At 35.1% G+C, this 26,291-nt stretch overlaps 2 protein-coding genes across 2 annotated transcripts in view; one reads left to right on the plus strand and one right to left on the minus strand.

Moving 5' to 3' along the window:
* Positions 1–14,400, plus strand: part of LOC138310311 (cardioacceleratory peptide receptor-like) — a 28,246-nt gene extending 13,846 nt beyond the window's left edge. The window contains exons 2-6 of the mRNA XM_069251469.1: positions 1,125–1,322; positions 4,097–4,254; positions 10,374–10,539; positions 11,547–11,690; positions 12,978–14,400. Of these exons, the coding sequence (XP_069107570.1) occupies positions 1,125–1,322; positions 4,097–4,254; positions 10,374–10,539; positions 11,547–11,690; positions 12,978–13,216 (905 nt within the window). The 3' untranslated portion in view covers positions 13,217–14,400. The remainder of the gene's footprint in view (positions 1–1,124; positions 1,323–4,096; positions 4,255–10,373; positions 10,540–11,546; positions 11,691–12,977) is intronic.
* A 2,525-nt stretch (positions 14,401–16,925) lies between these two features.
* On the minus strand, positions 16,926–25,302 carry LOC138310312 (uncharacterized). Its single transcript, XM_069251470.1, has 6 exons — positions 25,139–25,302; positions 21,804–22,069; positions 20,393–20,544; positions 18,748–18,870; positions 17,500–17,593; positions 16,926–17,068 (listed from the first exon to the last, which is right to left on the minus strand). Exons 2-6 carry the CDS (start codon positions 21,979–21,981, stop codon positions 16,941–16,943), a joined length of 675 nt encoding a protein of 224 aa, XP_069107571.1. The 5' UTR covers positions 21,982–22,069; positions 25,139–25,302; the 3' UTR covers positions 16,926–16,940.
* Positions 25,303–26,291: the final 989 nt, after the last annotated feature.

Here is a 26,291-nt window from a genome sequence, read left to right on the forward strand (position 1 = left end):
CCAGACGAGGGTCATTGGTCATGGCCATGTGTAATTATATCCACTTCCTGTTTTTCCATTTATCTCCTTGTGTGTTGTCCTCCTGAAATCTGTCCTCTCCTTGGAATCTATTTAGTAACCATGACTGCTTACAATTTTTTGCCCCGCGTCAACCCGGTATCCCCGTAGGATAGGCTTTCCTTCATAGACTGGCTGACTGATGCTGATATTTCCTTCTTACGTATAAGGCATATCGAATTATCCATTGAGAAACAAAACAAAGTACTCTGGGAGAAATGTGACATATCTTAGTGTCACTGCAGCGCTGGTTTTATATTTTTAGTGATTCTTGCTCAAACATAACTCTATAAGGATCTAGGAGCTTAAATACAAGTTGATATGTAGCAGGTTATTTAATTATACAGATTGGTGTTCTCATCGAATTCGGATGTGATATACTCACGTCGCGGTGGCGGCGACAATATCGTGGTTCTCGTATTGCCTCGGGCTTTAGGCAAAGATACTGAAGGACATTTATTTCTGATTAGTACTTTATTTACGTATATCCTTTCCCTCTTTCATTCCTAATAACAAAAAACCCAATGACAAAATGTCTTCTTAAGTTCAAGTTGATAGAATTTAATCATTTTCGTAAGTCCGTATAATATGCTTTTTCGATTAAATTAAATTGATTAAAGATGTTCTACATATACCAGTGTTGTAAACAAAGTTTTGGTACATAACAATTATTTGTGGTTGCAAATAAATACGATAAATGGCAGCAACAATCTGTGTTCCCTTTCGCTCTGAGTCTATAAAATTTCCTTTTTATGTGGTCAATGTATATGATATTTTTCACAAACATTCGCGGAGCGCATATTTTGCGTTTGCGTTGCCGGAACATATTTAATTTCGCGTAACACCGATTCCTCTATATGTATGTTTAACACTTTTGCATAACAGCCGTAAAATTCAAGATATTTCCCTGGTAATTTGAATGCTAAATTTCAGGAAAACCGAAAAATAGCCCATCCCCACCCACGGGTTATGTACAATATACCGCAGACATTTTGTGCTTGACACATTTAACATTTTAAGCATTTCATGTGTCTACATTTTTAATATGCGATTTTTTTTGTCTGTAGATTTGCTTGTTGGAATATTCTTCATTCTGACTGACATTTTATGGAAAATCACGATCGAATGGCATGCCGGGAATGTTGTCTGCAAACTGATCAAGTTCACACAGACGTTTGTCGTGTATGGATCTAGCTACGCCCTCGTCGCTCTGACGATCGACAGACTAGAAGCCATAGCAAAACCAATGAATCTACAAACAAGGAGTAAGTTTTTAAAATATCTTGACAATAGTTGTGTCTTGTTTGATGAAGTGCCAACGTATATATTGAAATGTTAAAAGAAAGATGTTTGTGCAGTAAATGATCTATTGGGTCAACTCTTTGTTTATTATTGTATTAGTGTTGTGTATTTGGATTTGACACACGTTTTCAGACTGATATAAGACCCTCTCAATACAACATTATAAGTACCAATAAAAGAGGGTAGTTTCTTCTCCTGTTTAGCACTCAATATAAAGAGAGTGGGACGACTGATTTGGTCGTTGTCAGTATAATGTGGAATGTTTTCCCCAGTGTTTCTTGAAGAAGGTTAATTTAAAGACAGTGTTACCTACATACAATGGGGTGCATTTGTTAATTGATATCTTGGGAGACTGCTGTATATCTTCCTGTAGTACTGGAACTTTTGCCCGTTTTAACTCACTGAACCACGTCGTCACAGACAACAAATCGCGCACTTCACTAGGTCATTTGATATATGACAAACGGGCGAACCAGTCGTTCCATTCTCTTAAAAGTGAGCGATAAGCAGGAGCAGAAACTATAGTTTATGGTGTATCTCGGCTAGGGGACAGAATTCGGCATCGCCTCCATGTGTATCTCAACAAAAAGGACAACATAAAACGGTTGCACGCTGTATTTGTTATCATAAAGGGGAGACATTTAGATAATAGAGCAAAGAAATCAACTATAGTGTAAATAAATGATTATCTTTATTCCGTCATTCTTGGGCCTTCGTATTTTTTACGCTCAAATCATTGTCAAACCGTGAAGCATGTGGAAGTGAGAATATGTCAATTATTATTTGCCAGACGGAATCAAAATAATTAAACTAATAGGAGATTCAGAGTATTTTTAAACAATGTTTGTGCAAAGAGTGAATCCTGCCGGAGGAGTATCACGGATTCTCAGCACGTTGTAGTTAAGCAACAAATAATTCTATATTTTCTGATATTTAAATATAGATGTTTTTGTTTAATCTTAATGTAGTTCCCTGGAGTGAACGTGACGACTGTTGGTTTTAAATGTCCAACTGCTGCTTAATTAGCCACATCTCTGTTATAATTCGTCTCCGACATTTCATGAACGCGGGAGGGTATAAAAAGGAGTTTTTTTTTGTTTGGTTTTTTTGTGGGTTTTTTTTTTGTTCGTTTGATTAATTAACGTCCTGTTAGCAGCTATGGTCATGCAAGGACGGCCTCCCATGTATGCAGTATGTAGCGTGTGTGAAGTGCGAGGTGCGTGTTTTGGGAGACTGCGGTATTTTTGTTCGTTTGATTAATTAACGTCCTGTTAGCAGCTATGGTCATGTAAGGACGGCCTCCCATGTATGCAGTGTGTTGCGTGTATGTTGTGCGAGGTGCGTGTTTTGGGAGACTGCGGTATATTTATGTAGTGCCTTCTTGTACAGTAGAACTGTTGCCCTTTTTATAGTGCTATATCACTGAAGCATGCCGCCGAAGACACCAAACAGTATACTGATTACGGGCGAACAAGTCGTCCCACTCCCTGTATGCTGAGCGCTAAGCAGTAGCAGAAACTACTACTGAACATTTGTTCAACACGTTTGAATATAATGAGAAAAATATAATATCACACTTTACCTCACCAGAGATTAAGTCTTAGTGACTTATTCTAATCACCTTTTGTCCGTCGGTGCTCGGAGTCCGTCGTGTATTCGTAAATAATTTTAATATTTGGCGTCTTCTCCAAAACTACTGACGCAAATTCACTAACTCTTTACACAAACCTTCTATGGTCTCCTGTCATTCAAACGTGTTTATTTTTTTTATCTTTGGGAGGGGCACGAAAGTATCAAATCAACTAAAATGTCAAAAAATCTTCTCAAATTACGGATGTGATGGAATTCAATACTCTTCATAGATTGAAGGACTTTAAGGTCTTTTACATAAATTAAATTACATAGCCCTGCGGTCTCAGAGTTTCCCTTGGGGAATCTTTACATGTTTGATATAGCTGTAACGTGATATAACACTATGAAAAGGGCGAGAGTTTCACTATTGCAAGGGGACCCAGCAAGAACAAAACACATAGGACGTTAGCAATCAATCAACCAATCCTGTTTAACGATTAGCTTTAATGACTGATATAATTATATAATTCAATGAAGTCTATGGTCAAATAATTCAAATGCAAAATATGACCATTGTAACATTCCTTATGTTGACATTGACCCGTCAACTGATCAACATCAAAATGGCTGTTGCATCTAATGGATTATAAATAATCGTTCATAAACGGTATTCTTGGTATAAGCAAGTTCATATTTCGTCCCAGTGTATAACATACGTAGAGGTAGCAGTAAAATATTTTCGTTTTTAAACCTGACACGGAGGACAATGTTAAAGTAGAAACAAATAGGATCGACAAGACGCGTAAAGCGGAAGTTGATCTGGCAGTAGTTGTCCGCCTCTTTGAAACGCATTGCGCGATATCCGGGTTTATTGCGTTCAACTTTATTATAATACTTATTCCTTTTGTCATTCTGTGTTTTCTATCACTAAGTTTATATCATGTCACTGTGCTAGTTTTATTTGTGTCTTGATCAATTTAAAGTCTGTATAGGAAATTCGAAAACACATTTTGTCTACTTGAATTGGATTACTTCCTTGTCCCCATATTTATTTTTTTATTATTCGTAGTATTCGTATCCTACAGAAATATAGTTGTAAGAGTATCACGTTACCCGGAACATACCTTTGGTATTACTTCCTTGACCCAGATATTTTATATTCAAGGTAGACGATACCGGATATTGATCAGTTTGGGCTGGCTCTTCTCCTTTCTGTTCTCACTCCCGCTTCTTCACCTCTATAACGAAGAGGTGGTAGACGGAGGAGCGGACGGACCTAACGTACAATGTTGGATGTTTCTCCCCGAACAATGGATGTGGAAGGTAAACACTATAGCCTGTATATTGTAGTGTAGTCAGTTAGTTATGTTAGTCAAACTTTTCGCGATTTTTCTTGAAAACGAGGATTGTTGCAAATTACCCTAAAATCAACGCAAAAATAAACGACTATAAGAAAATTGCTTTGACGATATAAGTTAAACAAAGGAAAACAAATAAAATTATTTTTATAAAGAAACAAGAATCAAATGTTCTAAAGGAGAGAGCAATCTTTGATTCATCAAGGAAGTCAGTTGTTGTTTTTGTTGTTTTAATTCACGAATAAAATAATGCAAAATGTAAAACTAGAAAAAAAAATAAAACAAAATATTGGTCCGCAAATTAATACTGAATATAAAGGTAACACTTTCTAAACAGTACAAACATAATTTTACCGCCTTATCAACATCAATATACCTCTAAGATTTTTGTTTTTATTGACCAGAATCACATCGTTTGTCCGTCGTCATTATTATATGACCGAGTAAGGTGTCCTTTGCAGCATCCTTCAGTAAATTAGTACTTTATAATGGAAATACGTCCCACTTTTACCTAGAGACACAAAAAGAACATACCAAATTATCACAGAAAATAGACATTGACCGATCGCCAGGCTATATATAGTCACGCCTCGTGCTCGCACACGCCCGTGTTTTCTTCAATGTCGGAGCAAACATCGTAGCATATCTTACGTGGTTTATGACAGGTTCATTTCGGACATTTGTGATATCATATATTTGTTGAAATCTACACGAACATCCTTAATATTCTAAGTTTAGAAATAAAATACAAAGCTTCATTTTAGATATCATAGCCGTTTCTTTATTGTGATCTATTGTATCTACCAGTGTTTCTCTTTGCTAATCCTTCTCAGCACTTCGCACTCTTGCGTCAGTTAATTAACGACTATTCCATATCACGTTTAGACTAAGTGCTGTTTACATGTTTGTTCCAGTATGTTTTATATAATATTAATTTATGTTACTTGTATATTCACTTTAGGCCTAGCTTTGGAAGTGTAGAGTTGGATATTTCTCCGCTCCGCACCCGACTGTAATAAATCAGTATACAGAAAATTTATCTTTGGATTATTCTTTTTCACAGACTACATTACAGCTATTTACCCAATACACTAGCTGAAGCGCTGAGACATACACAATACCAAATGCAGTCATGTGCTGTTTGATTGACAGCTGGTGATCCATCAATTCACAAACAACACATTGCATTACATGAGAGACAACCCCTAAGTGACTTTAACTCTTAATAAAACGCTAAGCTTAATCAACCAGCGAACCAAAGTCTTTTTCGACGAGATGAATCATGTTTTTAATTTCCTCTCTGGCTTTATTTAAACAAATAAAAAATTGCCAGTTTCAAATTGGAACTGAATGCATGTATTACATCATTCGCTTTTAATCGCCATAGTTACAGCTCATTGCACCAACGTTAAATTTGAAAATAAAACTGTGTCTATGATTCTCGCATTGTGTCAAACCTATATATACAAGTTAAATATTTTCCCCAATATAACAAACCAAACACCGCCCCTGGGATCCACATCAGTATTAACCTTGTAACATATTTATTCAATCATACGATTATCATCCTATCGTCTGCTGCCGTCTCCGATTCCAAAAGCAATCCCATAGTTCCCGACACCTTGACGCTATCTGTTCGAGATTAATCGAAGTAACTTTGGCCCTGCGTCTGTGATCCCACAATGACGTCCCCGGACACTGGAATTAACAATAACAGCACGTCCTAAGCCGTTCCGTAAATTGGTCGTGTTGAAAATCCAATAGAATTTCTGTCACATAGCCAATTTGACACTGGTTGTGTCATTCTGCTATTGTAGTCAGGCCATTGTCAAAAGAAATCTACATTATCCTGTTACACAGACCAGTATACAGGCTGCGACTAAAATTCGTTTACAAACGGATATCCATAAACCAGTGAGAAAACAAAGTTCAATTTGGTCATTGACAAAATAGTTTGAGGTTCAGTTATACTGACGTAAGCAATCTAGCAGCAATATCCACGAGCGTAAGGTCGCAGCTTGATCGGAACACTGTTATACTTTAACCCATAAAGAGTGTTTTATAATCAAGAATTAAAATCCTTTATCTCTAATTTAGATGTAGAATTTCAAAAAGATGGATAAAAAGCGTCTCATTTTACCTATATAATACGTACTTTTAATTTCTATCATCAATGAAGACACTCGGGCGATTTTATTTTATTATTTGTTTTGTTGTTATACTGAGTTACTGGTTTGCCCGTTGGCATTATATGACCGGATGACACTTGCTTTTCTATGTGTTAGGCGGCATGTATTAGGAAGATAGCACTAACAAAAAGGCAACAGTCCTGCTAAAACATAGATACACAATACGAATACCGCAGGCTCCAAAATTATTCACACATTTCACACATAGGACCGTCCTTAAATGACCCTGGCTGATGACAGGACTACTAAACCAAACCATTCTAATCCTATGAAATATAAATTGAATTGTATTCGTTTTATACTCAAAACGTTTTAACTGCAATCCAAGCTTCACACACTTCACAAGCTGATACACACAAAAATTCATCGAACATTTTTGTCTCTGTATACCGACTCTGTCTTGGCAGGAGATTGAATTTTGCGGGCGGATAATGCATGAAAATCAATTATCCCCCGCCCAACGAAGTTGGCGGGGGATATACAAATGGGTTCCGTCCGTCCGTCTGTCCGTCCGTACGAATGGTTTCCGGAGCATAACTCTAAAACCAGTAGAGATATTTCCACGAAACTTCATACACACATTGGTCTTATGGTCTAGTAGTGCCTTTTGCAATTTTTAGGTTTTAATTTTTTGCATTTTTTCCGTAACCATGGAAACATTGCTGAAAATATCATATTTTTGTACCAGGTTCGTTTCCGTAGCATAACTCTAAAACCAGAAGAAATATTTCCACGAAACTTCATAGGCACATTGGTCTTATGGTCTAATAGTGCCTTTTGCTATTTTAAAAATGCTCCACCGCCGACAAAGCATAAATGATATTCATCAATTGAATGATAATTGGTGTTTAATCATGTATATTTATGTCTAATTAACACAAAAAATAATATGAAATAATTTATTTTGCCTTTGGTGCATGAGCAATCAGTACTTCATTCCATATAGGATATAGTGCCACGGAATTTTTTCGGGATGCAATTAATTATTTTTCATATTTTCAACTTGAAGTAAAATTAGAAGCTCAAACTTTTCAATGGCACTAATGGTGTAAATTAAGTAACTTTTGCAACTGAAGAAAAATAATAAATCGTCTGCTCCTATTTTTAATAGTGAAAAAATACCATTTGTCAGCGGAGGAGCATCTTTAAGGTTTTCTCTTTTTGTACTTTTTTTCTGTAACCATGGAAACATTGCTGAAAATGGCAGATTTTCGTGTAAGAATCGTTTCCGGAGCACAACTCTAAAACCAGCAATGATATTTCCATGAAATTTCATAGACACATTGTTCTTATGGTCTAGTAGTGCCTTTTGCTATTTTTAGGTTTTCACTTTTTGTGCTTTTTTCTGTAACCATAGAAACATTGCTGAAAATATCATATTTTTGTAGCAGGTTCATTTCCGGAGCATAACTCTAAAACCAGCAGAGATATTTCCACGAAACTTCATAGACACATTCTTTTTAGGCCCTTTATGACACTGTCATTGTACTAGTTATAAACAGGTTAATAGTTTTTCACCTATATGCTTCACATTCATAAAACTATTCACCTTGCTGTATCTGCCCTTACCAGAAAAGAAAGAAAAACATTTGGATTATATTCATGGCAGTGTTATTTGGTGGATGAAAGAAAATACGAATTTAAAACTGCGGTCAAATTTGAATGATATATGTATCTTAAGACATTAGACAACACAGACCTTGAATTTAATACTGCGTGGAGTAAAATATTTAAAAAAAAACCGAGAAAATTATCGCCAACAAATGTCAAGGCTATATACCTGATTCAATAATTGCAGCCCCGCTCTACTTGAATTATACTCCATCTTTCTTTAGCTCAACTTCCTTTTTCCTGGGTTTTTTCCATACAAATAAGTCTCCACAATCAAACTTACTTCAGCTTTGATATCTCCATTGGCGGGGGATCTGAATGACTATGTCCTTGTTGTTGATATAATTTCAGTGGCAGTGACGATTGATAATGAAGATTTTTATGGCTGGATTGAGTTATTTAAAAAGTTGTTGAAAAAATATATTATTTCAATACGAACATAAGTTAATTTGGTTTGTCTTCAAACTTTATCTTTACTGTTTTTCATTCCTGTTTTAAACTAAACAAGATCAGCTCGAAAAACAACCACTCACGCAAATGGTAATATATATTAACTTTGGAACAAATTAAAATAAATTGATGCCGTGCGTTATTGTTGCGTCGCTTTAGGTTTTTATTGCAAAACATTTTGTACAGAAATAGATCGGCGTATTAATATCGGTTAATTAAAATAAAATGTTAGTGGATTTTTAATCGCTTAGAAGATTGATTAACCAATGTTCTTACTCTATATCGCCGTCGTTGACACAATGATATTTGGACATACCCTCATAAATATAACTAAAGTGATTACTTGTACCTCTATTTAATGGTCCCGGCTATTTTTGTGGTAACTACTACCCTTATCGTTTGTCATAATTAAGTTTCTACTTTCTTACATAACTCAGCTTCGTATTAACAAGATTTGCCTTTCTCACCTTGATGTAAGTCTCGTTGTCATGGCGACACTTGAGGTATTATAAACCAGCTAGCTTTCGCGTGCGATTTTCTTTTGTTACTTTCACTATGCAAGTTTATCTTTTTATATCGAATGAAATTTCCATTCATTTTCATAATCCGTGATAGTTGCTTAATCATCTTAAGGTGAAAATGAGTAGCAGCGAAAAAAAATAATTATAATAAAATTAATATTTAACTATATCCGCTTTATGTAACATTTTTCGTTTTTGATAGCTTAGATGAATGGACCTAACGTCCTAGTAACAGATATGGTCATTTAAGGGGCGTGCTGCTTGGTGTCTTCGGCGGCATGCTTCAGTGATATAGCACTATAAAAAGGGCAACAGTTCCACTATACAAGAAGACACAACATGAATATACCGCAGTCTCCCAAAACACACATCTTGCACAACATACGCGCAACACACCACATACACGGGAGGCCGTCCTTACATGACCATAGCTGTTAATAGGACGTTAATAAATCAAACAAACAAACAAATAAATATTTAAGGACGGCCTCCCATTGTTTCAACATGTGTGGATGACTGTATGTTTTGGGAGGCTGTGGTATATTCGTGTTGTGAAATCCTTGCACATTTTATAGTAGTCAGTAATAGTGAGACTCTTACAAATTTTATGGTGCTTTCTCGCTGAAGCATGCCGTTAAAGACACCCAACAGCACATAACAGTATACTAAATATTGTCATACTAGTCCTCCCATAATTATATAATGAATACTTTACCACCTCAATATCATACTCAGTATCTAATACTAGTGATTGTTTCATTATTCTAGTGATATAACACGCATTGCTCATGGCGATGTTTTTGGATAGTTCCTGCATTGATAATAATTGTTATATACGTTTAACTTTTCAACTGGATATACATGTAACTGTATGATTTTATGTTAAACTTCACACCTTTACATTACCCTCATTACCATGGCAATGCCCGCAACGAAATTAGGGGGTAGTAACTGAAATCTGGCTGTCCGTATGTCCGCCCTCCCGTCTCTAGACACAACTTATTCCAGCGAAAATTTGGTACATAGAACCCTGACAGAAATGGGAGTTGGGTAAACTATATAGGGTTCAGTAATGTCCCCTATTACTTGAGTTATTACTAAATTTGTGTAGGGGGAATTATTCGTCCACTTTGGCGACAGCTCTAGTTATCATTAATATATAGTTTGTATATTTTTATATTTCAGCTGTGTATAACGTTCATTGCCATGGCGATATTCGTGGTGTCTGCTTTAATAATAATTATTGTATACAACGTTACCTTTTCAGCTTGATATAACAACTTTATATAATCATATGATGTTAACATTTTCAGCTATATATAACGCTCATTGCCATGGCGATATTCGTCATACCTGCCTTCATCATAATGTCATCATATATGTTTATCATCTGTATTATCTGGAGGAAGAACAATGGGACGCTGTCATCAAATGACTACAGCTGTGAACGCTATCTACTGGCCTCGGCTCAAGGAAATGGTAAGTCACGTGATCAGTTATGTGTTGTAATCTGAATCTCAAATCCTTATGTGGATTCAGTATTTTGTAGTATTCTGTCAAATCATTGCTTCTACCCAATGTGATTTAATTTCAATGATTCCCACAGGTTGGAAGAAAGAACTCACAATATCACATTAAATCCAAGGACAATATTTTGAAGCTTTTTCTTTTTGGAACTGTGTCTTGCTGTCTTTCACCGTACTGTCTCCATGGCGTTACCTTAGAGGCGAATAAATTGAGACTTTTGTCCGTTATTTTGGCCGTGAATTTAATATCACCCTTTGATGAGGATGAGAAAACACATTGACAGATTCTGTTTATTCTAATATATCGAAATGGATGAAAGATATTAAACAGTTATACCAAATATTAACGCATGCCAAAAAAAGAAATGCATTCCTTTCGCGAAATTTATGAAACTATGAAAAAGAAACGTCAGTCATATGGTTTTGACAACAATACGTGTGGTGGAATGCCACTGACTCTCGACAACAATACGTGTGGTGGAATGCCACTGACTCTCGACAACAATACGTGTGGTGGAATGCCAATGACTCTCGACAACAATACGTGTGGCGGAATGCCACTGACTCTCGACAACAATACGTGTGGTGGAATGCCACTGACTCTCGACAACAATACGTGTGGTGGAATGCCACTGACTCTCGACAACAATACGTGTGGTGGAATGCCACTGACTCTCGACAACAATACGTGTGGTGGAATGCCACTGACTCTCGACAACAATACGTGTGGTGGAATGCCAATGACTCTCGACAACAATACGTGTGGCGGAATGCCACTGACTCTCGACAACAATACGTGTGGTGGAATGCCACTGACTCTCGACAGCAATACGTGTGGTGGAATGCCACTGACTCTCGACAACAATATGTGTGGTGGAATGCCACTGACTCTCGACAACAATACGTGTGGTGGAATGCCACTGGCTCTCGACGATTTTCTGTTATGTTTATCATCCACAGGTAAAACATACGGGTCCCCTTCAGTCGTGCTACACAGTAGTCGGAGGAGAGGCACCAACTGGACGGAAACCAGCATGAGTTCAAGGGGGATAATTCCGAGAGCAAGGATAAAGACAATAAAGATAACATTCGTCATTGTTTTAGGTAAATGATTTATCAAATATATAATCTACACTTTTTAAACGGTATTTACGTCTCGTACTTCATTTAAAGAGACAATTCACTCGGGCTAATTCTTTTACATAACGAAGAAGCAAAATATGGTATAAATGTATTGTTCTACATTTCTTATGAAACATACAACAAAAAATATTGACAAATTCCACGTCATTGTTTAGTATTTTAATTGATACCATTGTAATTACAAATCGCTGATCAATACGATTAAGCGGGTACAAAATGTATGCTGTACCAATATCCGAGCCAAAGTCATTCACGTTAAACAAATGAACTACATAACCACTGTGCAGGTGATATAATGATTTTTAGGCAAGACAATTCACCTAATAAGGTAAACACACTAATGTCAGGGCGATTTGAGCAGTTCTAGACAAATGTAGCATTACTCAACGAGCAAGGGACAGGGTTCGGCATACAACATGTTAGACCACAATGTGTAATGGCGGACAGCGAGCGAGTTTGAACATTGCACACGCATTTCACCACCATGGGCTTTTCTAGCATATCACAGTAAAACAGACTGATTAAATTTCCATTAGAACTGGGGTTTTTCCGATAAATGTACAAATTTAATGTTCTCTTAGACTGAATTGTCCCTTTAATAGCCTTCATTCGTGTCTTTATTCTGCCATATTTTGTTACATTATGTGCAGTAAATAAAGCCGTATTATCTTTTGATAATAATTAAATCGATAAATGTATTACACGTTTTAACTGACATTGATATTATAATTCTCATAAATGAAATATTACAAATACGGTTTGTTTTTCACATAAAGACGACTTCTGTATTGACAAATCAAATAACCGTTATGTATCTTGTGAAGTCCAGTTTGAAAAGTAGTGAAAAGCGAATATCATTAAACATGACATATTTTGGCAAATATCGAATTTATACTTTATACAATGGAGAGTAACTATTCGGATCAAATCTAGTGTAATGTGACATTTTTATATTTTATATTATAAGTATAAACGAAAAAAATATCGATGCAGAGATAATTCGATTCATGGGAATTTGAATCATAGCGGTTTGACTGGAGTGTACTTCATCCCATATCCGATATCCTATTCTACCAAAGTCACGTTCTTAATTTCAAAACATAAATCCAAAACTAACCCTATCACTATCCCTAACCATAAACTAGGGTTTCTTTGGGAATGCTTTTCCCTATTCTAGACTCTAGATTTAATCAGAATAATACATATTGTTTTTTATTCTATGTAATGTTTGAATATTCTTCTTTGCAGCTTTTGTATTTTGTTGGAGTCCTTTTTTCGTCTACGACTTGCTGGCCGCGTATGGATATATACAGAACGGGACCCCACAAAGTATTGCTATAAGTACATTCATCCAGAGCCTAGCGCCACTCAACAGTGCTGCAAATCCTATTATATACATCATCTTCAACACTCAAATGTTCGAGAAGTACTGCTGCAAACGTTATGGAACACAGTCCCCTTCCAGGACCTCAATCTCACACGTGTAATGTTTGTGTGGATATTTTATATTTTGAAGAGCTTCTTCAATAGTACAGTTTATATTTCGAGAGGATACACCCGTGGAAAGACGAAAGAGCATCAAATGCAAACAAACTTACCTTGCATATATTTGTGCTAAGTAATATGTTCGTGCAGATTTGAGATATAAACTTTCTTCAGTCATCCGCTTTTAAGTATTGGTTGGTTTACGTGGCCTTAACATTGCATAGCTAAATTGCCTTTTTGAGGAATGTTTGAGAAACCAGCTCTTAAACATTTGATGTTTTATGTTTTACTAAAAGAGATATCATTACAATGTTTACGAAACGTATTCAGGTGTTTAAACAACGTTTATTTGATACTACAGCCGGTATTCTGTATTTGTATATTAGTTACCTGTCCTTGTGGGTAGGTAGTGATTGTGACATAATGGGTTTGAGCGCATACGTCATAATTTTCAGAGAAAACGACATTGACAACGTTTCACATTTGGTCTGGAGTTGAGCATTCGCCCCAGTGAGGAAGGTTCTGTTACCTGGCGGAGACACACCAATGTCTATAAAAGTGGTACTTTCTTTTCCTGTTTAGCGCTCAGCGTAAAGGGATTTGAATTAGCTGTTGTCAGTATAATGTGAGCGGATGGAGTGTGGTTGTCCTATGTCTGACGGTATGCTTCTGTGAGATAACAAGATAAAAAGGACAAGAGTCCAATTATTACATAAAATGTTGCATAACAAATGTGCTGCAGCCTACCAAAACAATCGCGCACTTCACACACGTAATACATCACATACAAAGAAACTCGTCAAATTCCAAATTTGCATTCATGCAATAAAATTAAAAAGGAGAGTTAAGTCTCCACGTCTATTTTTTGTGATTATACGTAACATTAAAAACAAAATTTAATGCATTTAATGATAAAAACATATTTTTCATACTTTATTTAAAGATGCTCCACCGCCGACAGAGCATAAATGATATTCATTATTTGAACAAGAATTGGTGTTTAATCGTGTATGTTTATGTCTAATTAACGCAATAGTAATATAAAATAATTTATTTTACCTTTGGTGCATGCGCAATCAGTACATTATTCCATATAGTATATAGTGCCATGGAATTTTTTCGGGATGCAATTAATTATTTTTTATACTTTTAACTTAAAGTAAAATTACAAGCTCAAACTTTTCAACGATGGTAATTGTGTAAAGTAAGTACCTTTTGTAACTGAAGAAAAATACTAAATCGTCTGCTGCTGTTTTTGATAGTGAAAATATACCATTTGTCAGCGGTGGAGCATCTTTAAGTTTTTATTAATGCCTTATACATATGGTATACCTGAAAAATTCTTTTCGTAAGATTTTTCCAACAATATTTAGATTTTTGTTGAAAATAGGTCACTCGTGGTTGTTTAACATGGTGTTTTGTGCTCTCGCTAATGCTCATCGTTTTGTTACTTTTGGAGAATGAATTTTTCTGCAATACCTTATTCCCATCTCCCAGTACTTCCGATGTGCATCCATTCAAATTATGAATTTGCTAATTTATCTTCTGAATCGCTTATTTGGTATTATATCGCTGATATGTTTGTGTTTTTTAAACAATTCTGTTGAATTATCTTTATCGAAACTGGGTTTTCGTTTTGGTAATAAATCGACAGTGTTCATTTATTGTACTGTATGATTTCTAATGGGTTTTTTTCATCTTCAATGTTTTAAAACAGAAATGATAGCTTTGCAACTTTAAACTAGTATCATATCTTATTATATAAGAAGATATTTATTGTGTGTAAAATGTGTATATTATCATTTACAATTAAATGTTAATTATTATCCTTTTGTAAAATAAGACGAAAAGCATTCCATTGGAATCTTATTCTGCTTAATTACTTCATGTTCTTCAAGAGATAACCGATATACATTGCAAATGGGGTGAAAGCCAAGAGATGAATATGTAGACGGTTTTGTGTAGAAATAATGCCCATCGGATGCGTATTTGGAAATTTTGGTTTATTCATAATTGATTATTTATATTGTTAAATGTTATCTACAAATACCTTTGTTACGTGTCGTTTATGGAAATAAATATTTTTCTGCTTATTGCCATTTGTACTTATTGCCTTCAATATTTGTGACAGAACGTTCACTCTTCCGGAACCCATGATTAAGCTATAATGAAAACATATTCGGTGTCTTTGACGGCATGCTTCAGTGAAATAGCTATATAAAAAGAGCAAGAGTTCTACTATTACAAGAAGAAACATTACGAATATACCGCAGTCTCCCAAAACATGCCGACATTTACACACTACAACACATTGCACGCTTCGGAGGCTGTTAACTCAATCTGGCTGTTAATAGGACGTTAACCTGATAAACAAACATAAAGGGATTGGGACGACTAGTTTGTCCGTTGTCATAGTGTGGCCAAGTAGCATGTGTTGTTAGGTATCTTGGGCGGCATGTTTCCAAGAGACAGCAACATTACAAGGAGACACGAATATACATTCGAACAAACATACAATGTAATTATCCATAATCATTTATTATTAAATATTACATTTGCATTATTGCACATTACATATCATTATAAGTTATAACTGAATTACAACTTCATAAACGCACATTTGTGATATCACTGTCTGTAAAATAACATAATTGTATATAATATAATACAGAACGCACCATTTGTAAACGAAATGTTCGACTTAAACACGTTAACCACTGTAATGTAGCCACCGACAGGTTAATAACCAAAGAGATTAACTGATAGGTGGTTATTAAGACACAAAAGTGAAACGAAAGTTAGAACTTCATCATTCTGTTTCGTTAATGTCTGAATTTCGAAACGTTTGAAGTCGATGACACTTCAGACTACTATACAAATACAGAGATTCCATAACACTCGTTGAAATTGTCTACGCCGAGCAAAAATTGATCCATTATAATATAATCGGAAGTAAAACGTTTTCAGCCTGCAAGACAACTCTCTATACATGTATCATCTGTTACATTCATACTTCCTTTCGAAAAAGAAGTATACACCTAAAACTGCATCCACAAGGACAGATACTACCCGAGATACTCAGAAGTCTTAATTTAAAGAAAGACCATACAGATAGGTATATCCAGTGACCTATAAAGCGGTTCCTCCATATAGGTCATCTGATAAATTCCAAGGTCGGGAACCTTACGTTTATTATATTTCATGATTCATATAGAAGTGCCCTCTACGCGTATCATGATTTACACTATATCCTTCGACTTCAGTTGATATAATACATGGTGTCTTTAGTAATTTCACGCATTTCACATTTTCGAAGCCTTCTTCGCATGACGTCTCAATCACCGACATTCTGGCCTTTTTAGAAAATACTTCTACAGTTATTGAATTATATCACCTGTTCCCGGGTAAACCCGAATCATGAATCATATCATCTCAATAACTGATATATAACTATCTATAAATACACCCGTATTCTGATTTATATTACCTTCTTTGAGTTTGGTAAGGTAATCTGACGTCTCCATCAATGTTACATAGTTACGTATGTAGACGAGACTTCGACAGATCACATTTTACGTTTTACTCCTCCGAGTTTCGTTAAGGAATTTGATGTCTCATTTGTGATATTTAATTCCGATATAAAGGCCTTTTCGCCAGGTCCTGATTTTCAACACCTCTGCTTGGTGCCTCATACGCCCCAGATCTTGGTGCCTCATACGCCCCAGATCATGATTTACAGCATCTCTTCCTGATCGGGAACCCAACGTCCCTGACATCCACTACCGGCGTTGAGACGGTTGTGTCCGATGATATCTGTCTACCCAGGGTATCGGCGTCCTCCAACATCATTTCCGCTGGAATCATACAGTTTGATGAATTTTGATAATATACACATTTACATGAGTTTATTTTGTTTAGAAATGAACTGGCAAAATAAATACGTGTAACTTCTCCCTATTAATCCCTCTTACAATTCACTTTTCCAACCAATTTACATCTCCCTTTTATAGGTGACGATTCCATCAGTGCATGAATTAAATTAGACTTTTCCTAGCAAACTTTGATAATTAGAACATGATTGGTCTTGTCATCGATTTAGAAAGACCAGTGCCCATCAATTACATAATACCTCATATACAAACTGATATAAAACCATTGTGTTTATTTATAATTAATGACAAATGAATTACTACTTTCGAATACCTAATATTTAATTTATCATTTAGTATAAGTTCATATCAGAACATGTCATGACATCAAATGACGTAATATCTTAATATCTTACCTAACATTGAGAATAGTCTGTCCACATTTTCACCCGTCTTTGCCGACGTTTCTACGAACGCTATGTTTTTCTGCGAGGCGAAATGCTTTGCAGTCTAAAAAAAATCCCAACACATATTTCAATGATGTTTACACCACATACTGTATAACAATAAATCTACGTGGTAAGTGTGTTTCGTTGTGTTGAGCTTTTTCGTGATTAGCAAATAACAGTAATTAAACAATACCGAACAAAAATACATATTAGAATTTTTTGCAACCACGAAAGCAATTCTCGTATTGAATCCTATACAGTATTGCTAAAAACTTATTAGATATATAATCAACATGCTCACTACGGCCGGCAATATCCCAGGTCTGCATGCAAAGGGAGATAACTCCGAAAAGAAAATTTGGTACAGAAACACATCTATGTAAATGGAGGAAGTTCTAACCTGGAAGTCTCCCGTTTTGGTTTCAATGATAGCACTTCCAATTGTAAATGGTTTTGTTTAAATAATATAATAGCTATTCATATCTTATAAGGTAAATACATACATAATTAAGTAAAACTTCCCATCACGTGAGTGAAATAAATCATGTAATGATATATGTTACACAGCCAGTGAATGTTTCAATGACTAGTACGGTGTGTACCCTGTTACCTTCATCAGGCAAATGATCAGGGAGTAAAAGGTATACGCGTATCTGTATAAACCTTCCATTTGTCGCATGAAGGTGGCATTGTACACATCATACTAGGCATAGATGAAACATACACTGGCAACATATACCATACATAATCCATACTTCCCAACCTGAATAAGGTGTTTAGAAATAAGTGATATAGTGGTCATAAAAGGGACAATATTAAAAATATAAACTTTATTTATTTTACATCGATTACGAAATAAGTTATACAACTTATGCAAATCACTTTCGATGGGTCTAATGTAAGCGCGCGAGGGACCTTAGTGTGTTAGGAAACTGGAGTGCCCGGAGAAAACCCAAGTGATCAGGCAGGTGACCCTTAACCTTTTCACATCCGTGCTAGGGATCAATCCCCGGTTGGATAGGTGAAAGGCGAGTGGTTAAACCACTTCACCACCCGATCACAATATAAATGTGCATTACTCAATTCGATTAAACTTATACCCTTGTGTAAAATATGTATAATCGTGATTACGCTATATTGCTTTATAAGTGTGTGTTTTATTTCATTGCAAAAGGTATAATGTCCGATATCATTAACAATGAAACATGTTGTTACCTGTATTGGTACCTGGCGTTGATTTGGGAGATCCATCTTGTTACCGACTAAGGCTATCTTAACATTGGCAGGACTATTGGCTAATAAATCCTTCAGCCAGCCATTTACACTATCGAAGGAATCCTAGAAATAAGAATAAAAATAAACGTATAAAGTGAATATTGTAATGCTACTCTCGGGAATCACATCGCAACAGGATACAGAGGTGGGTGATGAGCATATGCTGTGGTCCATGCAAAGACTGCAACATTGGTTGAAAATGTCTTTATCTTGGAGCTCTAGTTCTATGAAATTAATATGCCGTTATGTCATCAGTTCATAAGCAACGTTACCAACGGCGATGTTAACTTTGAGGTTAACTATGGGTTGAGGAATGACAATTTTGAGGCAGTGAAAAATATTCGTTAAAAGGAAAATAGACTTATATATTGATAATATATCAAATCTCGCCCACAATTTTATTGCAATAATATACAGTCAACGATGTCGAGGAAGCATTTGGATCTACAGGCCTAAAAAGATGTTGATGACGATCTTTTTAAAGAATGGTTTCTTTCTAATAGTTTCCGCTGGTTCAGTTAATTTCACGAAAGTTATACAATAAAGATTTTTTACCAATTTTCAGCGCACATCGTCACATAGTGCTCATAAAGTGTTTGTATGAATAGGAAGTTATAATTAGCACTTAATACAGTTAATGAACAATTGAAGAACAATATAATAATGGTTGTACATAAGATGGCGTGTTCTTCTATTGTGCCGTTCTTGTCTGGTTTTTTCTGTTTGCATATAGTACTTCAGGGCGTAATGCAAGAAAAAATTATCTCAGTAAAACATGGTTATAACGAACGTTTGCTGTAAGCATATTTCGTTGTACACAAACTATCTTGATAATTTTGGCAGGGAATAAAATAATATGGTATAACCATATATTTACATTTCCGTTTTCTTTTTGCTATATAACCTTACCAACTGCGATACCGTTTACACTTGCGTAAACGCAGTGGTTGCCGCGCAGCAAGAATTCACACACCGGAACACTGACTTCCGAAAGTAGTGTGAATGCGCATCCGATTAGGCCTATTGTATCTGTATGACAAATCTTCAATATACAGCATGTATGAATGTAATGAAAATCTTTATTTATACATCAGCAAATCAAATAAAGCTAATGCGGAACTTTATTTTGTGTACTCTCTGAATTTGACAACTTGACAACATTTCCCGCTAATGAAGTCAGCTGTTCCGCAATTCCATCAATTGACCGGATGTTCCAACAATCATATAACATTGAAAAAACAGAGCTTTATTTTATTTGAACACTTAATTTTTAATGAAATGGTCGGACGAAATGCGCGCGTCATTTAAAATATCTGTACAAAAATGCAGTTTACACACCAGTAAACAACAAACAATAAAATAATTCCTTAAGTAAACGTTAAAAGCGTGTTCGGTATAAACATGTTTTACTGTGTTTTTGAATGGAACCCAATTTTAGTCATCATGTTTTTAAAATCATTTCTATCAAAAATGTAAAAAAAATACATTTCACATGGCTTTGTGAACAATTTGATACAGACGTGTTTAAAATCTTTTTTGTAAGAGGATAAAGTTTTTGCTAATCGTTAATCATTTATGGTCTTACCATATTTGTAACGTCATAAACCAAGATGGCTATTTTGGCATCCCGAAGGTACATTGGAACCAAACTTCGGAACCTCTCTTGACCTGCCGTGTCCCAGATCTGGAAGAGAAATGTTTTCCCAGACACCTCGATCGACCTCACGTAAAAACTGGCTGTAAATATAAAATGAATGTGGTCAGATATAGCATCAGCCTTATTCACTAGGAGTGCGGGACATCACTAAACATTGTCTGTACATAAATAACAAAAATGAGCTTGACCAGATATAGCATTAACTTTATTAACTAGGAGTGTGAGGATATATCTGTCTGTCACTTGTTTAATGTATAAGTATTGTTTAGATCTGTCATCATGTGCTGTAAAACACTTATTTCACGGGAAACAGATTTTCGCGAGAGAGTTCGAAGTCAAATGTTGCACGAATAATTATATATGAACGCACAGAAACAAGCCCTTTATCAAGACTTTATGTCGTATATATCGAAAATAACAAAATGAAGCATACTTGAAAATAAGGAGGTTTACAGTAATGAAAGCTGATATCAAATCATGTTAGAAAAGGGCCAGATGCAAGGGGTTAATTCTTTGTAAGTATAAAGTTAATATAATATTAAGATGTAGTGGATGACTTGAGCCATGCCAAATTACCAAAAAAAAACCAACACACAATTGGGGCGATTTCCTTCGGCATCCATTTTGGTTTATATTACAGTCACCTTTTTTGTGTACGGGGCACGACACCTAGCCCGTTTGGCCTGTGTTATATAACGCTCTGAAATATAGTTGGCACTTGTAGCTAATTAAGGATATTCGAATTACTTGTTTCAACGTCCTATGGATAACATTTATAATGGGGTTTTTATTACAATAATTTGTATTGTTTCCCTAATATTATGTTTTAAAATTGACTAGTATGTTCCTAAATTTTAAAGACAATAGTTGAGCTCCAAATGACCTTAGCTGTCGAAAGACCGTAACACTAATCAAATAAACTATAAGAATAGTGTTTCTCCTATACTTCACAGGTATATCTCGTGCTTGCTCTGCAAGCCTCAGGTTGACATGTCGAAATCTTTCACCCGAGTTGACAGACTCTTGTACGATTCATTTATTCTTATCATTTTTTTTTTAACTGCATTAGTGTTCATGCTCGAATGCATCGCAACAATAATTATTATCAAAATGCATCAATTAATTAAAATTACTGGAGAAGACGGACCATAAGTTTTTAAGTGGTGTTTTATCCTGTTTTTATTTATGCAAAGAAAACATTTGGGAGGTCCTTTCCTATTTTTTTTTTATTTTTTTTCTTTTCTTGTTTTTTCGGGAATATGAAAACGTTTCTTTTGAAATCAAAACAATAATTTTATCCAATACTCGTCAAAGAAAATGAATATTTCCGCACACCTACCTCCAATGGTCTCATTATAAGAGTCTATAAACTCGTGTTTGGTATATCTGACAGCCAGTGAGGTTTTCCCCACACTCATGTCGCCAACAGTGACGACCTTTATCTTCATAACCTCGTGATAATCGTGGAGAGAACCCATGAACTTGGAGGTCCCATTGGAGATAACACCCTGCTCCATGATCCAGGAAGTCTTCAGCAACACAACCGGATGTTTACATGGTAGTAGATCCTGATTTCTTATCTGCAACTCCAGGTCATGACCTTCACTGTAATCAAAGTATAATACATACTTCAAAAGCCGGAAACGTTTAGAAAGTGTCAGATTAACTTCCTTTATAATTGCATACGCTGTTACAGAGACACTCTTAAAGATGCTATACCGCTGACAAATAATTTTTTCTCTGTCGAAAACAGGAACAGACGAATTATTATTTTTCTTCAAAAATGACTTACTTTACACCATTACCACCATGGAAAAGTTTGAGCTTCTCATTTACCTCAAGATAAAAATATATAAAAAAATGATTAATTGTGTCACGAAAGAAAACCTGTGGTACGATGTCCTATAAGGAATGAAGTATTGATTGCGCATGCGCCAAAAGCAAAATGAAATGTGTTAATTTGGTATATTATTTTTTGTTATTTTATATACACGATTAAACACCAATTATTGTTCAAAAGTTGAGTATTGTCTTTAAGACATGTGATTGATGTATTGAATATCATGAGGTGGTTTACATTTAAAACTGAAACTTATTTCTTGATAAATGTTTAGAGAATTTTGATATCGAAGCCGATAAATCTACAAAGTTTAAGTTGATAAACAGTTAAATTAACATCATACTGTCGCAAAATAGAACATTAGGACTCAAGACATAGGAAATTTATATACTGTCTTTGAAATTATTACAACGTATTGTCAAACCTGACAATATATGATATATGATATAACCGTTATAGAGGTTTAGATAGGTTTGACTGTATGTAGAAATAAGAACTAAGCTTATTTTTCAAGTAGTATCCTATGATCTAGAATTAAACAGAAAATATATATTGTGTTACGTGTAAACGGATTGGAGATAGATATTTTCTTTGGAATCATTATGTACATTTTTACTTGTATTATGTACGAAATAGTGTAAATTATAGATAGTTCGTAGACGAATTTCTCAAGCTTGAAAAAATAATGAGGTCAGTAACTTACTAACTTACCAATCTGAAACGTCAATAAATGCAGGTCAAAAGTGGATATACATCCATAAGGAACAAAATCTACCTAAATTGCAACTATACAACTTGTATTGTTACCGTGAGAACAATATTTTACTTTTATTTGAGATTTCCTTTTAGGTGTCGACTGGATACATAAGGAAATTTACGTATACACTCGATCACTTTATGCAGGGCCTTATTTCTGGCACCAAGGTTCTAAATAAGGCGTAAAATTCTAACGGTGATAAAAACATAATATCATATCGATAACCTGTGACATTAAATACACATTTCTACTCCGGGACAAAACATTATATAATAGCTACACTTAAGAGTCCACTGGACATGTTTCCCGTGATTTAAAAGGAAATGAGTAAAGTAAATTATTGATTTATAATTTGCTGCTCGGTGTGTTCTTGAAGTTAGATGGAAACCCAATACATATCCTAACAGACACTCCGTTGAATAGAGAATCGATCTGACAACATCCCATATGGGGTCATGTTCAGGTGACCTTTATACCACCTGTACTTCAGATCAAATGCACTTCCAATGTTCACCTAGCTACATCGACAACCAGTTTGAATTGCATCGAGTCACTTTCAGTTTTGTCTAGTAAAGATGATGGCCTACATACACAGGCAAAATATCATCATCAGAAGTTGAACTAAAAAACTTGACCTGAAATTCATTTGAAAATGACCTGAAAATGAGGTCAACTTCCCTTGAATTAAGGTCAATTTCAGCTAAATAAAATAAATATATGTATATCAGGTTAATTTCAAGTGAGTTTGACGTGGAAATTTTCATCTGAAATTTACGTGAAGACAAAAGTTTGACTTGGAAATTTTCATCACCGAAATGTTAACTATGTTTGTGTGTAGCAAGAATGTTTATTAATACACACTTCCTAACAGCTCATAAATTAAAGCGTGAGGCCCAGAGGGTTTATAAAAATTTATACGATTTATAAAAAAAACTCTGATGTCCTTCGCGAGAGGATGGTTCTGGTCAGATTCGGACCAGGTGAGCTAAATTGTATTCATCAAAACATATTTTTCTGATACCAAGAAATTTTGCTTAATAAATACCAGACGAATTACTTGTTTCGTTTGTGTTTAAAAGTAATAAAAATAACGTATCCCAAACAATATATATAAATAGAGCTTACTTCACTAACCCAGGTCTACAGCTAGTGTATTTATTTTCTAGTATTAAGTAATGAACATATATTTGCTGTTTCATAAGCTGAGTCACACTGGCAACAGATGTGTAAATCCAATCTTATGTCACTATACACTATTCACTCCTAATTTCTATTCGTCGAGGGCCAATGATCCTGAACCCTCCTGAAAGGATGCGATCGGCAGCAGATAGAAACTGTAACAATATAGGGGAGTATGAATGTTTATAAATATTTAAGGAGAAATCAGTGAGATGGAAAGTTATTATCATCTGTAACTTGATCTTTATGTCTTCCTTGAAAGGCGTAAACATGTTTGTTTACCTCTTAGACTATTACTTAACACAATGGGCGGATAACAATCTAACTTTATATCTACTTCCACTCTTCATACGACCTTTTATCATTAGTGTAAATATATCATAGGAAACCCAGTTGAAAGGTTTCCCCCAAAAAAACAACAACTGACGTAATAATGAAATGTTCTAACATTATAAGGAAAGTTCACATAACAATATCCCCAATATCTTCTGAAACATGATTCAGCAAGATATCAAGCTAAAATACTGAAGAGGTTACAACAATATATATTTAGTCTTTAATCAATGTATTAAATAAGCTTAATATATTTCTACATGATCCAAGCATTGTCAGCTTTTTATTATTGATATAAATTACCTAAAAACATACCGTATATTTATACGTTTATTTAACATTTAATTGATTTAGATAAACCAATATACAAATCTATAATTAGTCATTGTTTATGTTCCAAACTGAAGCGTAGCAAGCCACTTGTTGTTGTGGTTGTGGGATTTACACAAGGAAATAGCAAAACGAAAGTACGACTAGCAATTGGATTTAAAGTAACAATTACACTGATAAAGTCACTAGTATATTTATGAACAATACAAAATAAAATGCTAATTGAATAACTTACCTTCATCTCATTAGTGATAACACATTGTTCAATAAAATTCCTTTGTCGTCCCAGACCTACATGGTGTATAGATAGAGCTGTACAGACTGGAAGTTTCCCCTGTACTGTAACACTTTGTGGGTAAGTGTAGAGGCTATTTCCGATTTATTGTAATCACACTGTCGTGCGGGCTCTTACCTTATGTAGGCATGTCACACTGCCTATATATATATATAACATATCTTATTTGTGTTATCAGTTGATCTGTTTTACGTACAAAGGTCCGCAACCTTGAACAGATATTAACTCATTACAGTTATAGACATGAATGGAGGTCAATCTATCGATTTATCAATCTGATAAAGGTTTGTATTTTTGAAGGTAATGTTATTGATTTGATATTTAGCCGTTTTTGTTGTTCTTTTGGTATTTTGTTTTTGAAGTGTAACTTAGACTTATCACTAGTCTATGGTATGAGATTGAAAGTGTATACCAATAAAAATGATATTTAACCAGATGTATCTTCCTCTAGTTCCAAACTAGGAAGATATGATCTGTAAAATAAGGGAAAATTACCTATTACAACAATTCAATGGCAATATTTGTATCACAACTTTTGGCTGTCAAACGCTGGGTGTATGCATATTTGTATGGCATTCTATTTATCACATAACTAACCCATCCAGCCATGTCAGATGGCAATCTGTTTGAAATACAGATCCTTATAACCCCTCCGTTCAATAGAGGATCTGACAATATCCCGTTAAGGGTCATGTTCGGATGACCTTTATACCATGTGTAATTCAGATCAAATGCATAGCCTGCACGTTGCTATATCAATTGACAACGTCATTTCGCCCCAACATACATGTACGATTAGCTTTGTTGTGCTCTTTGGGCGAGATAACTAAGAACACAGATATAATTCTGACAGATTTTCAAACTATTTCGTCCCCTGAAATTCACTGTCAGAATTTTGCCAGCGGCAATTTGATTGGCCATTTCCAAAGGTCACCTGGACATGACCCCTAATGGGATTTTCTCAGATCCTCTTATCCAACGTAGTGATAATATGGATCTGTATTTTAATCAGATTGTGTCAGATGGCCATGTCATAAATATCGTTAGAACTTTATAATACTATTCTGACGTCACAGATAGTTGTGACGTCATA

This window comes from Argopecten irradians, chromosome 16 (assembly GCF_041381155.1).
Source record: "Argopecten irradians isolate NY chromosome 16, Ai_NY, whole genome shotgun sequence".
Taxonomy (NCBI): Eukaryota; Metazoa; Mollusca; class Bivalvia; order Pectinida; family Pectinidae; genus Argopecten; species Argopecten irradians.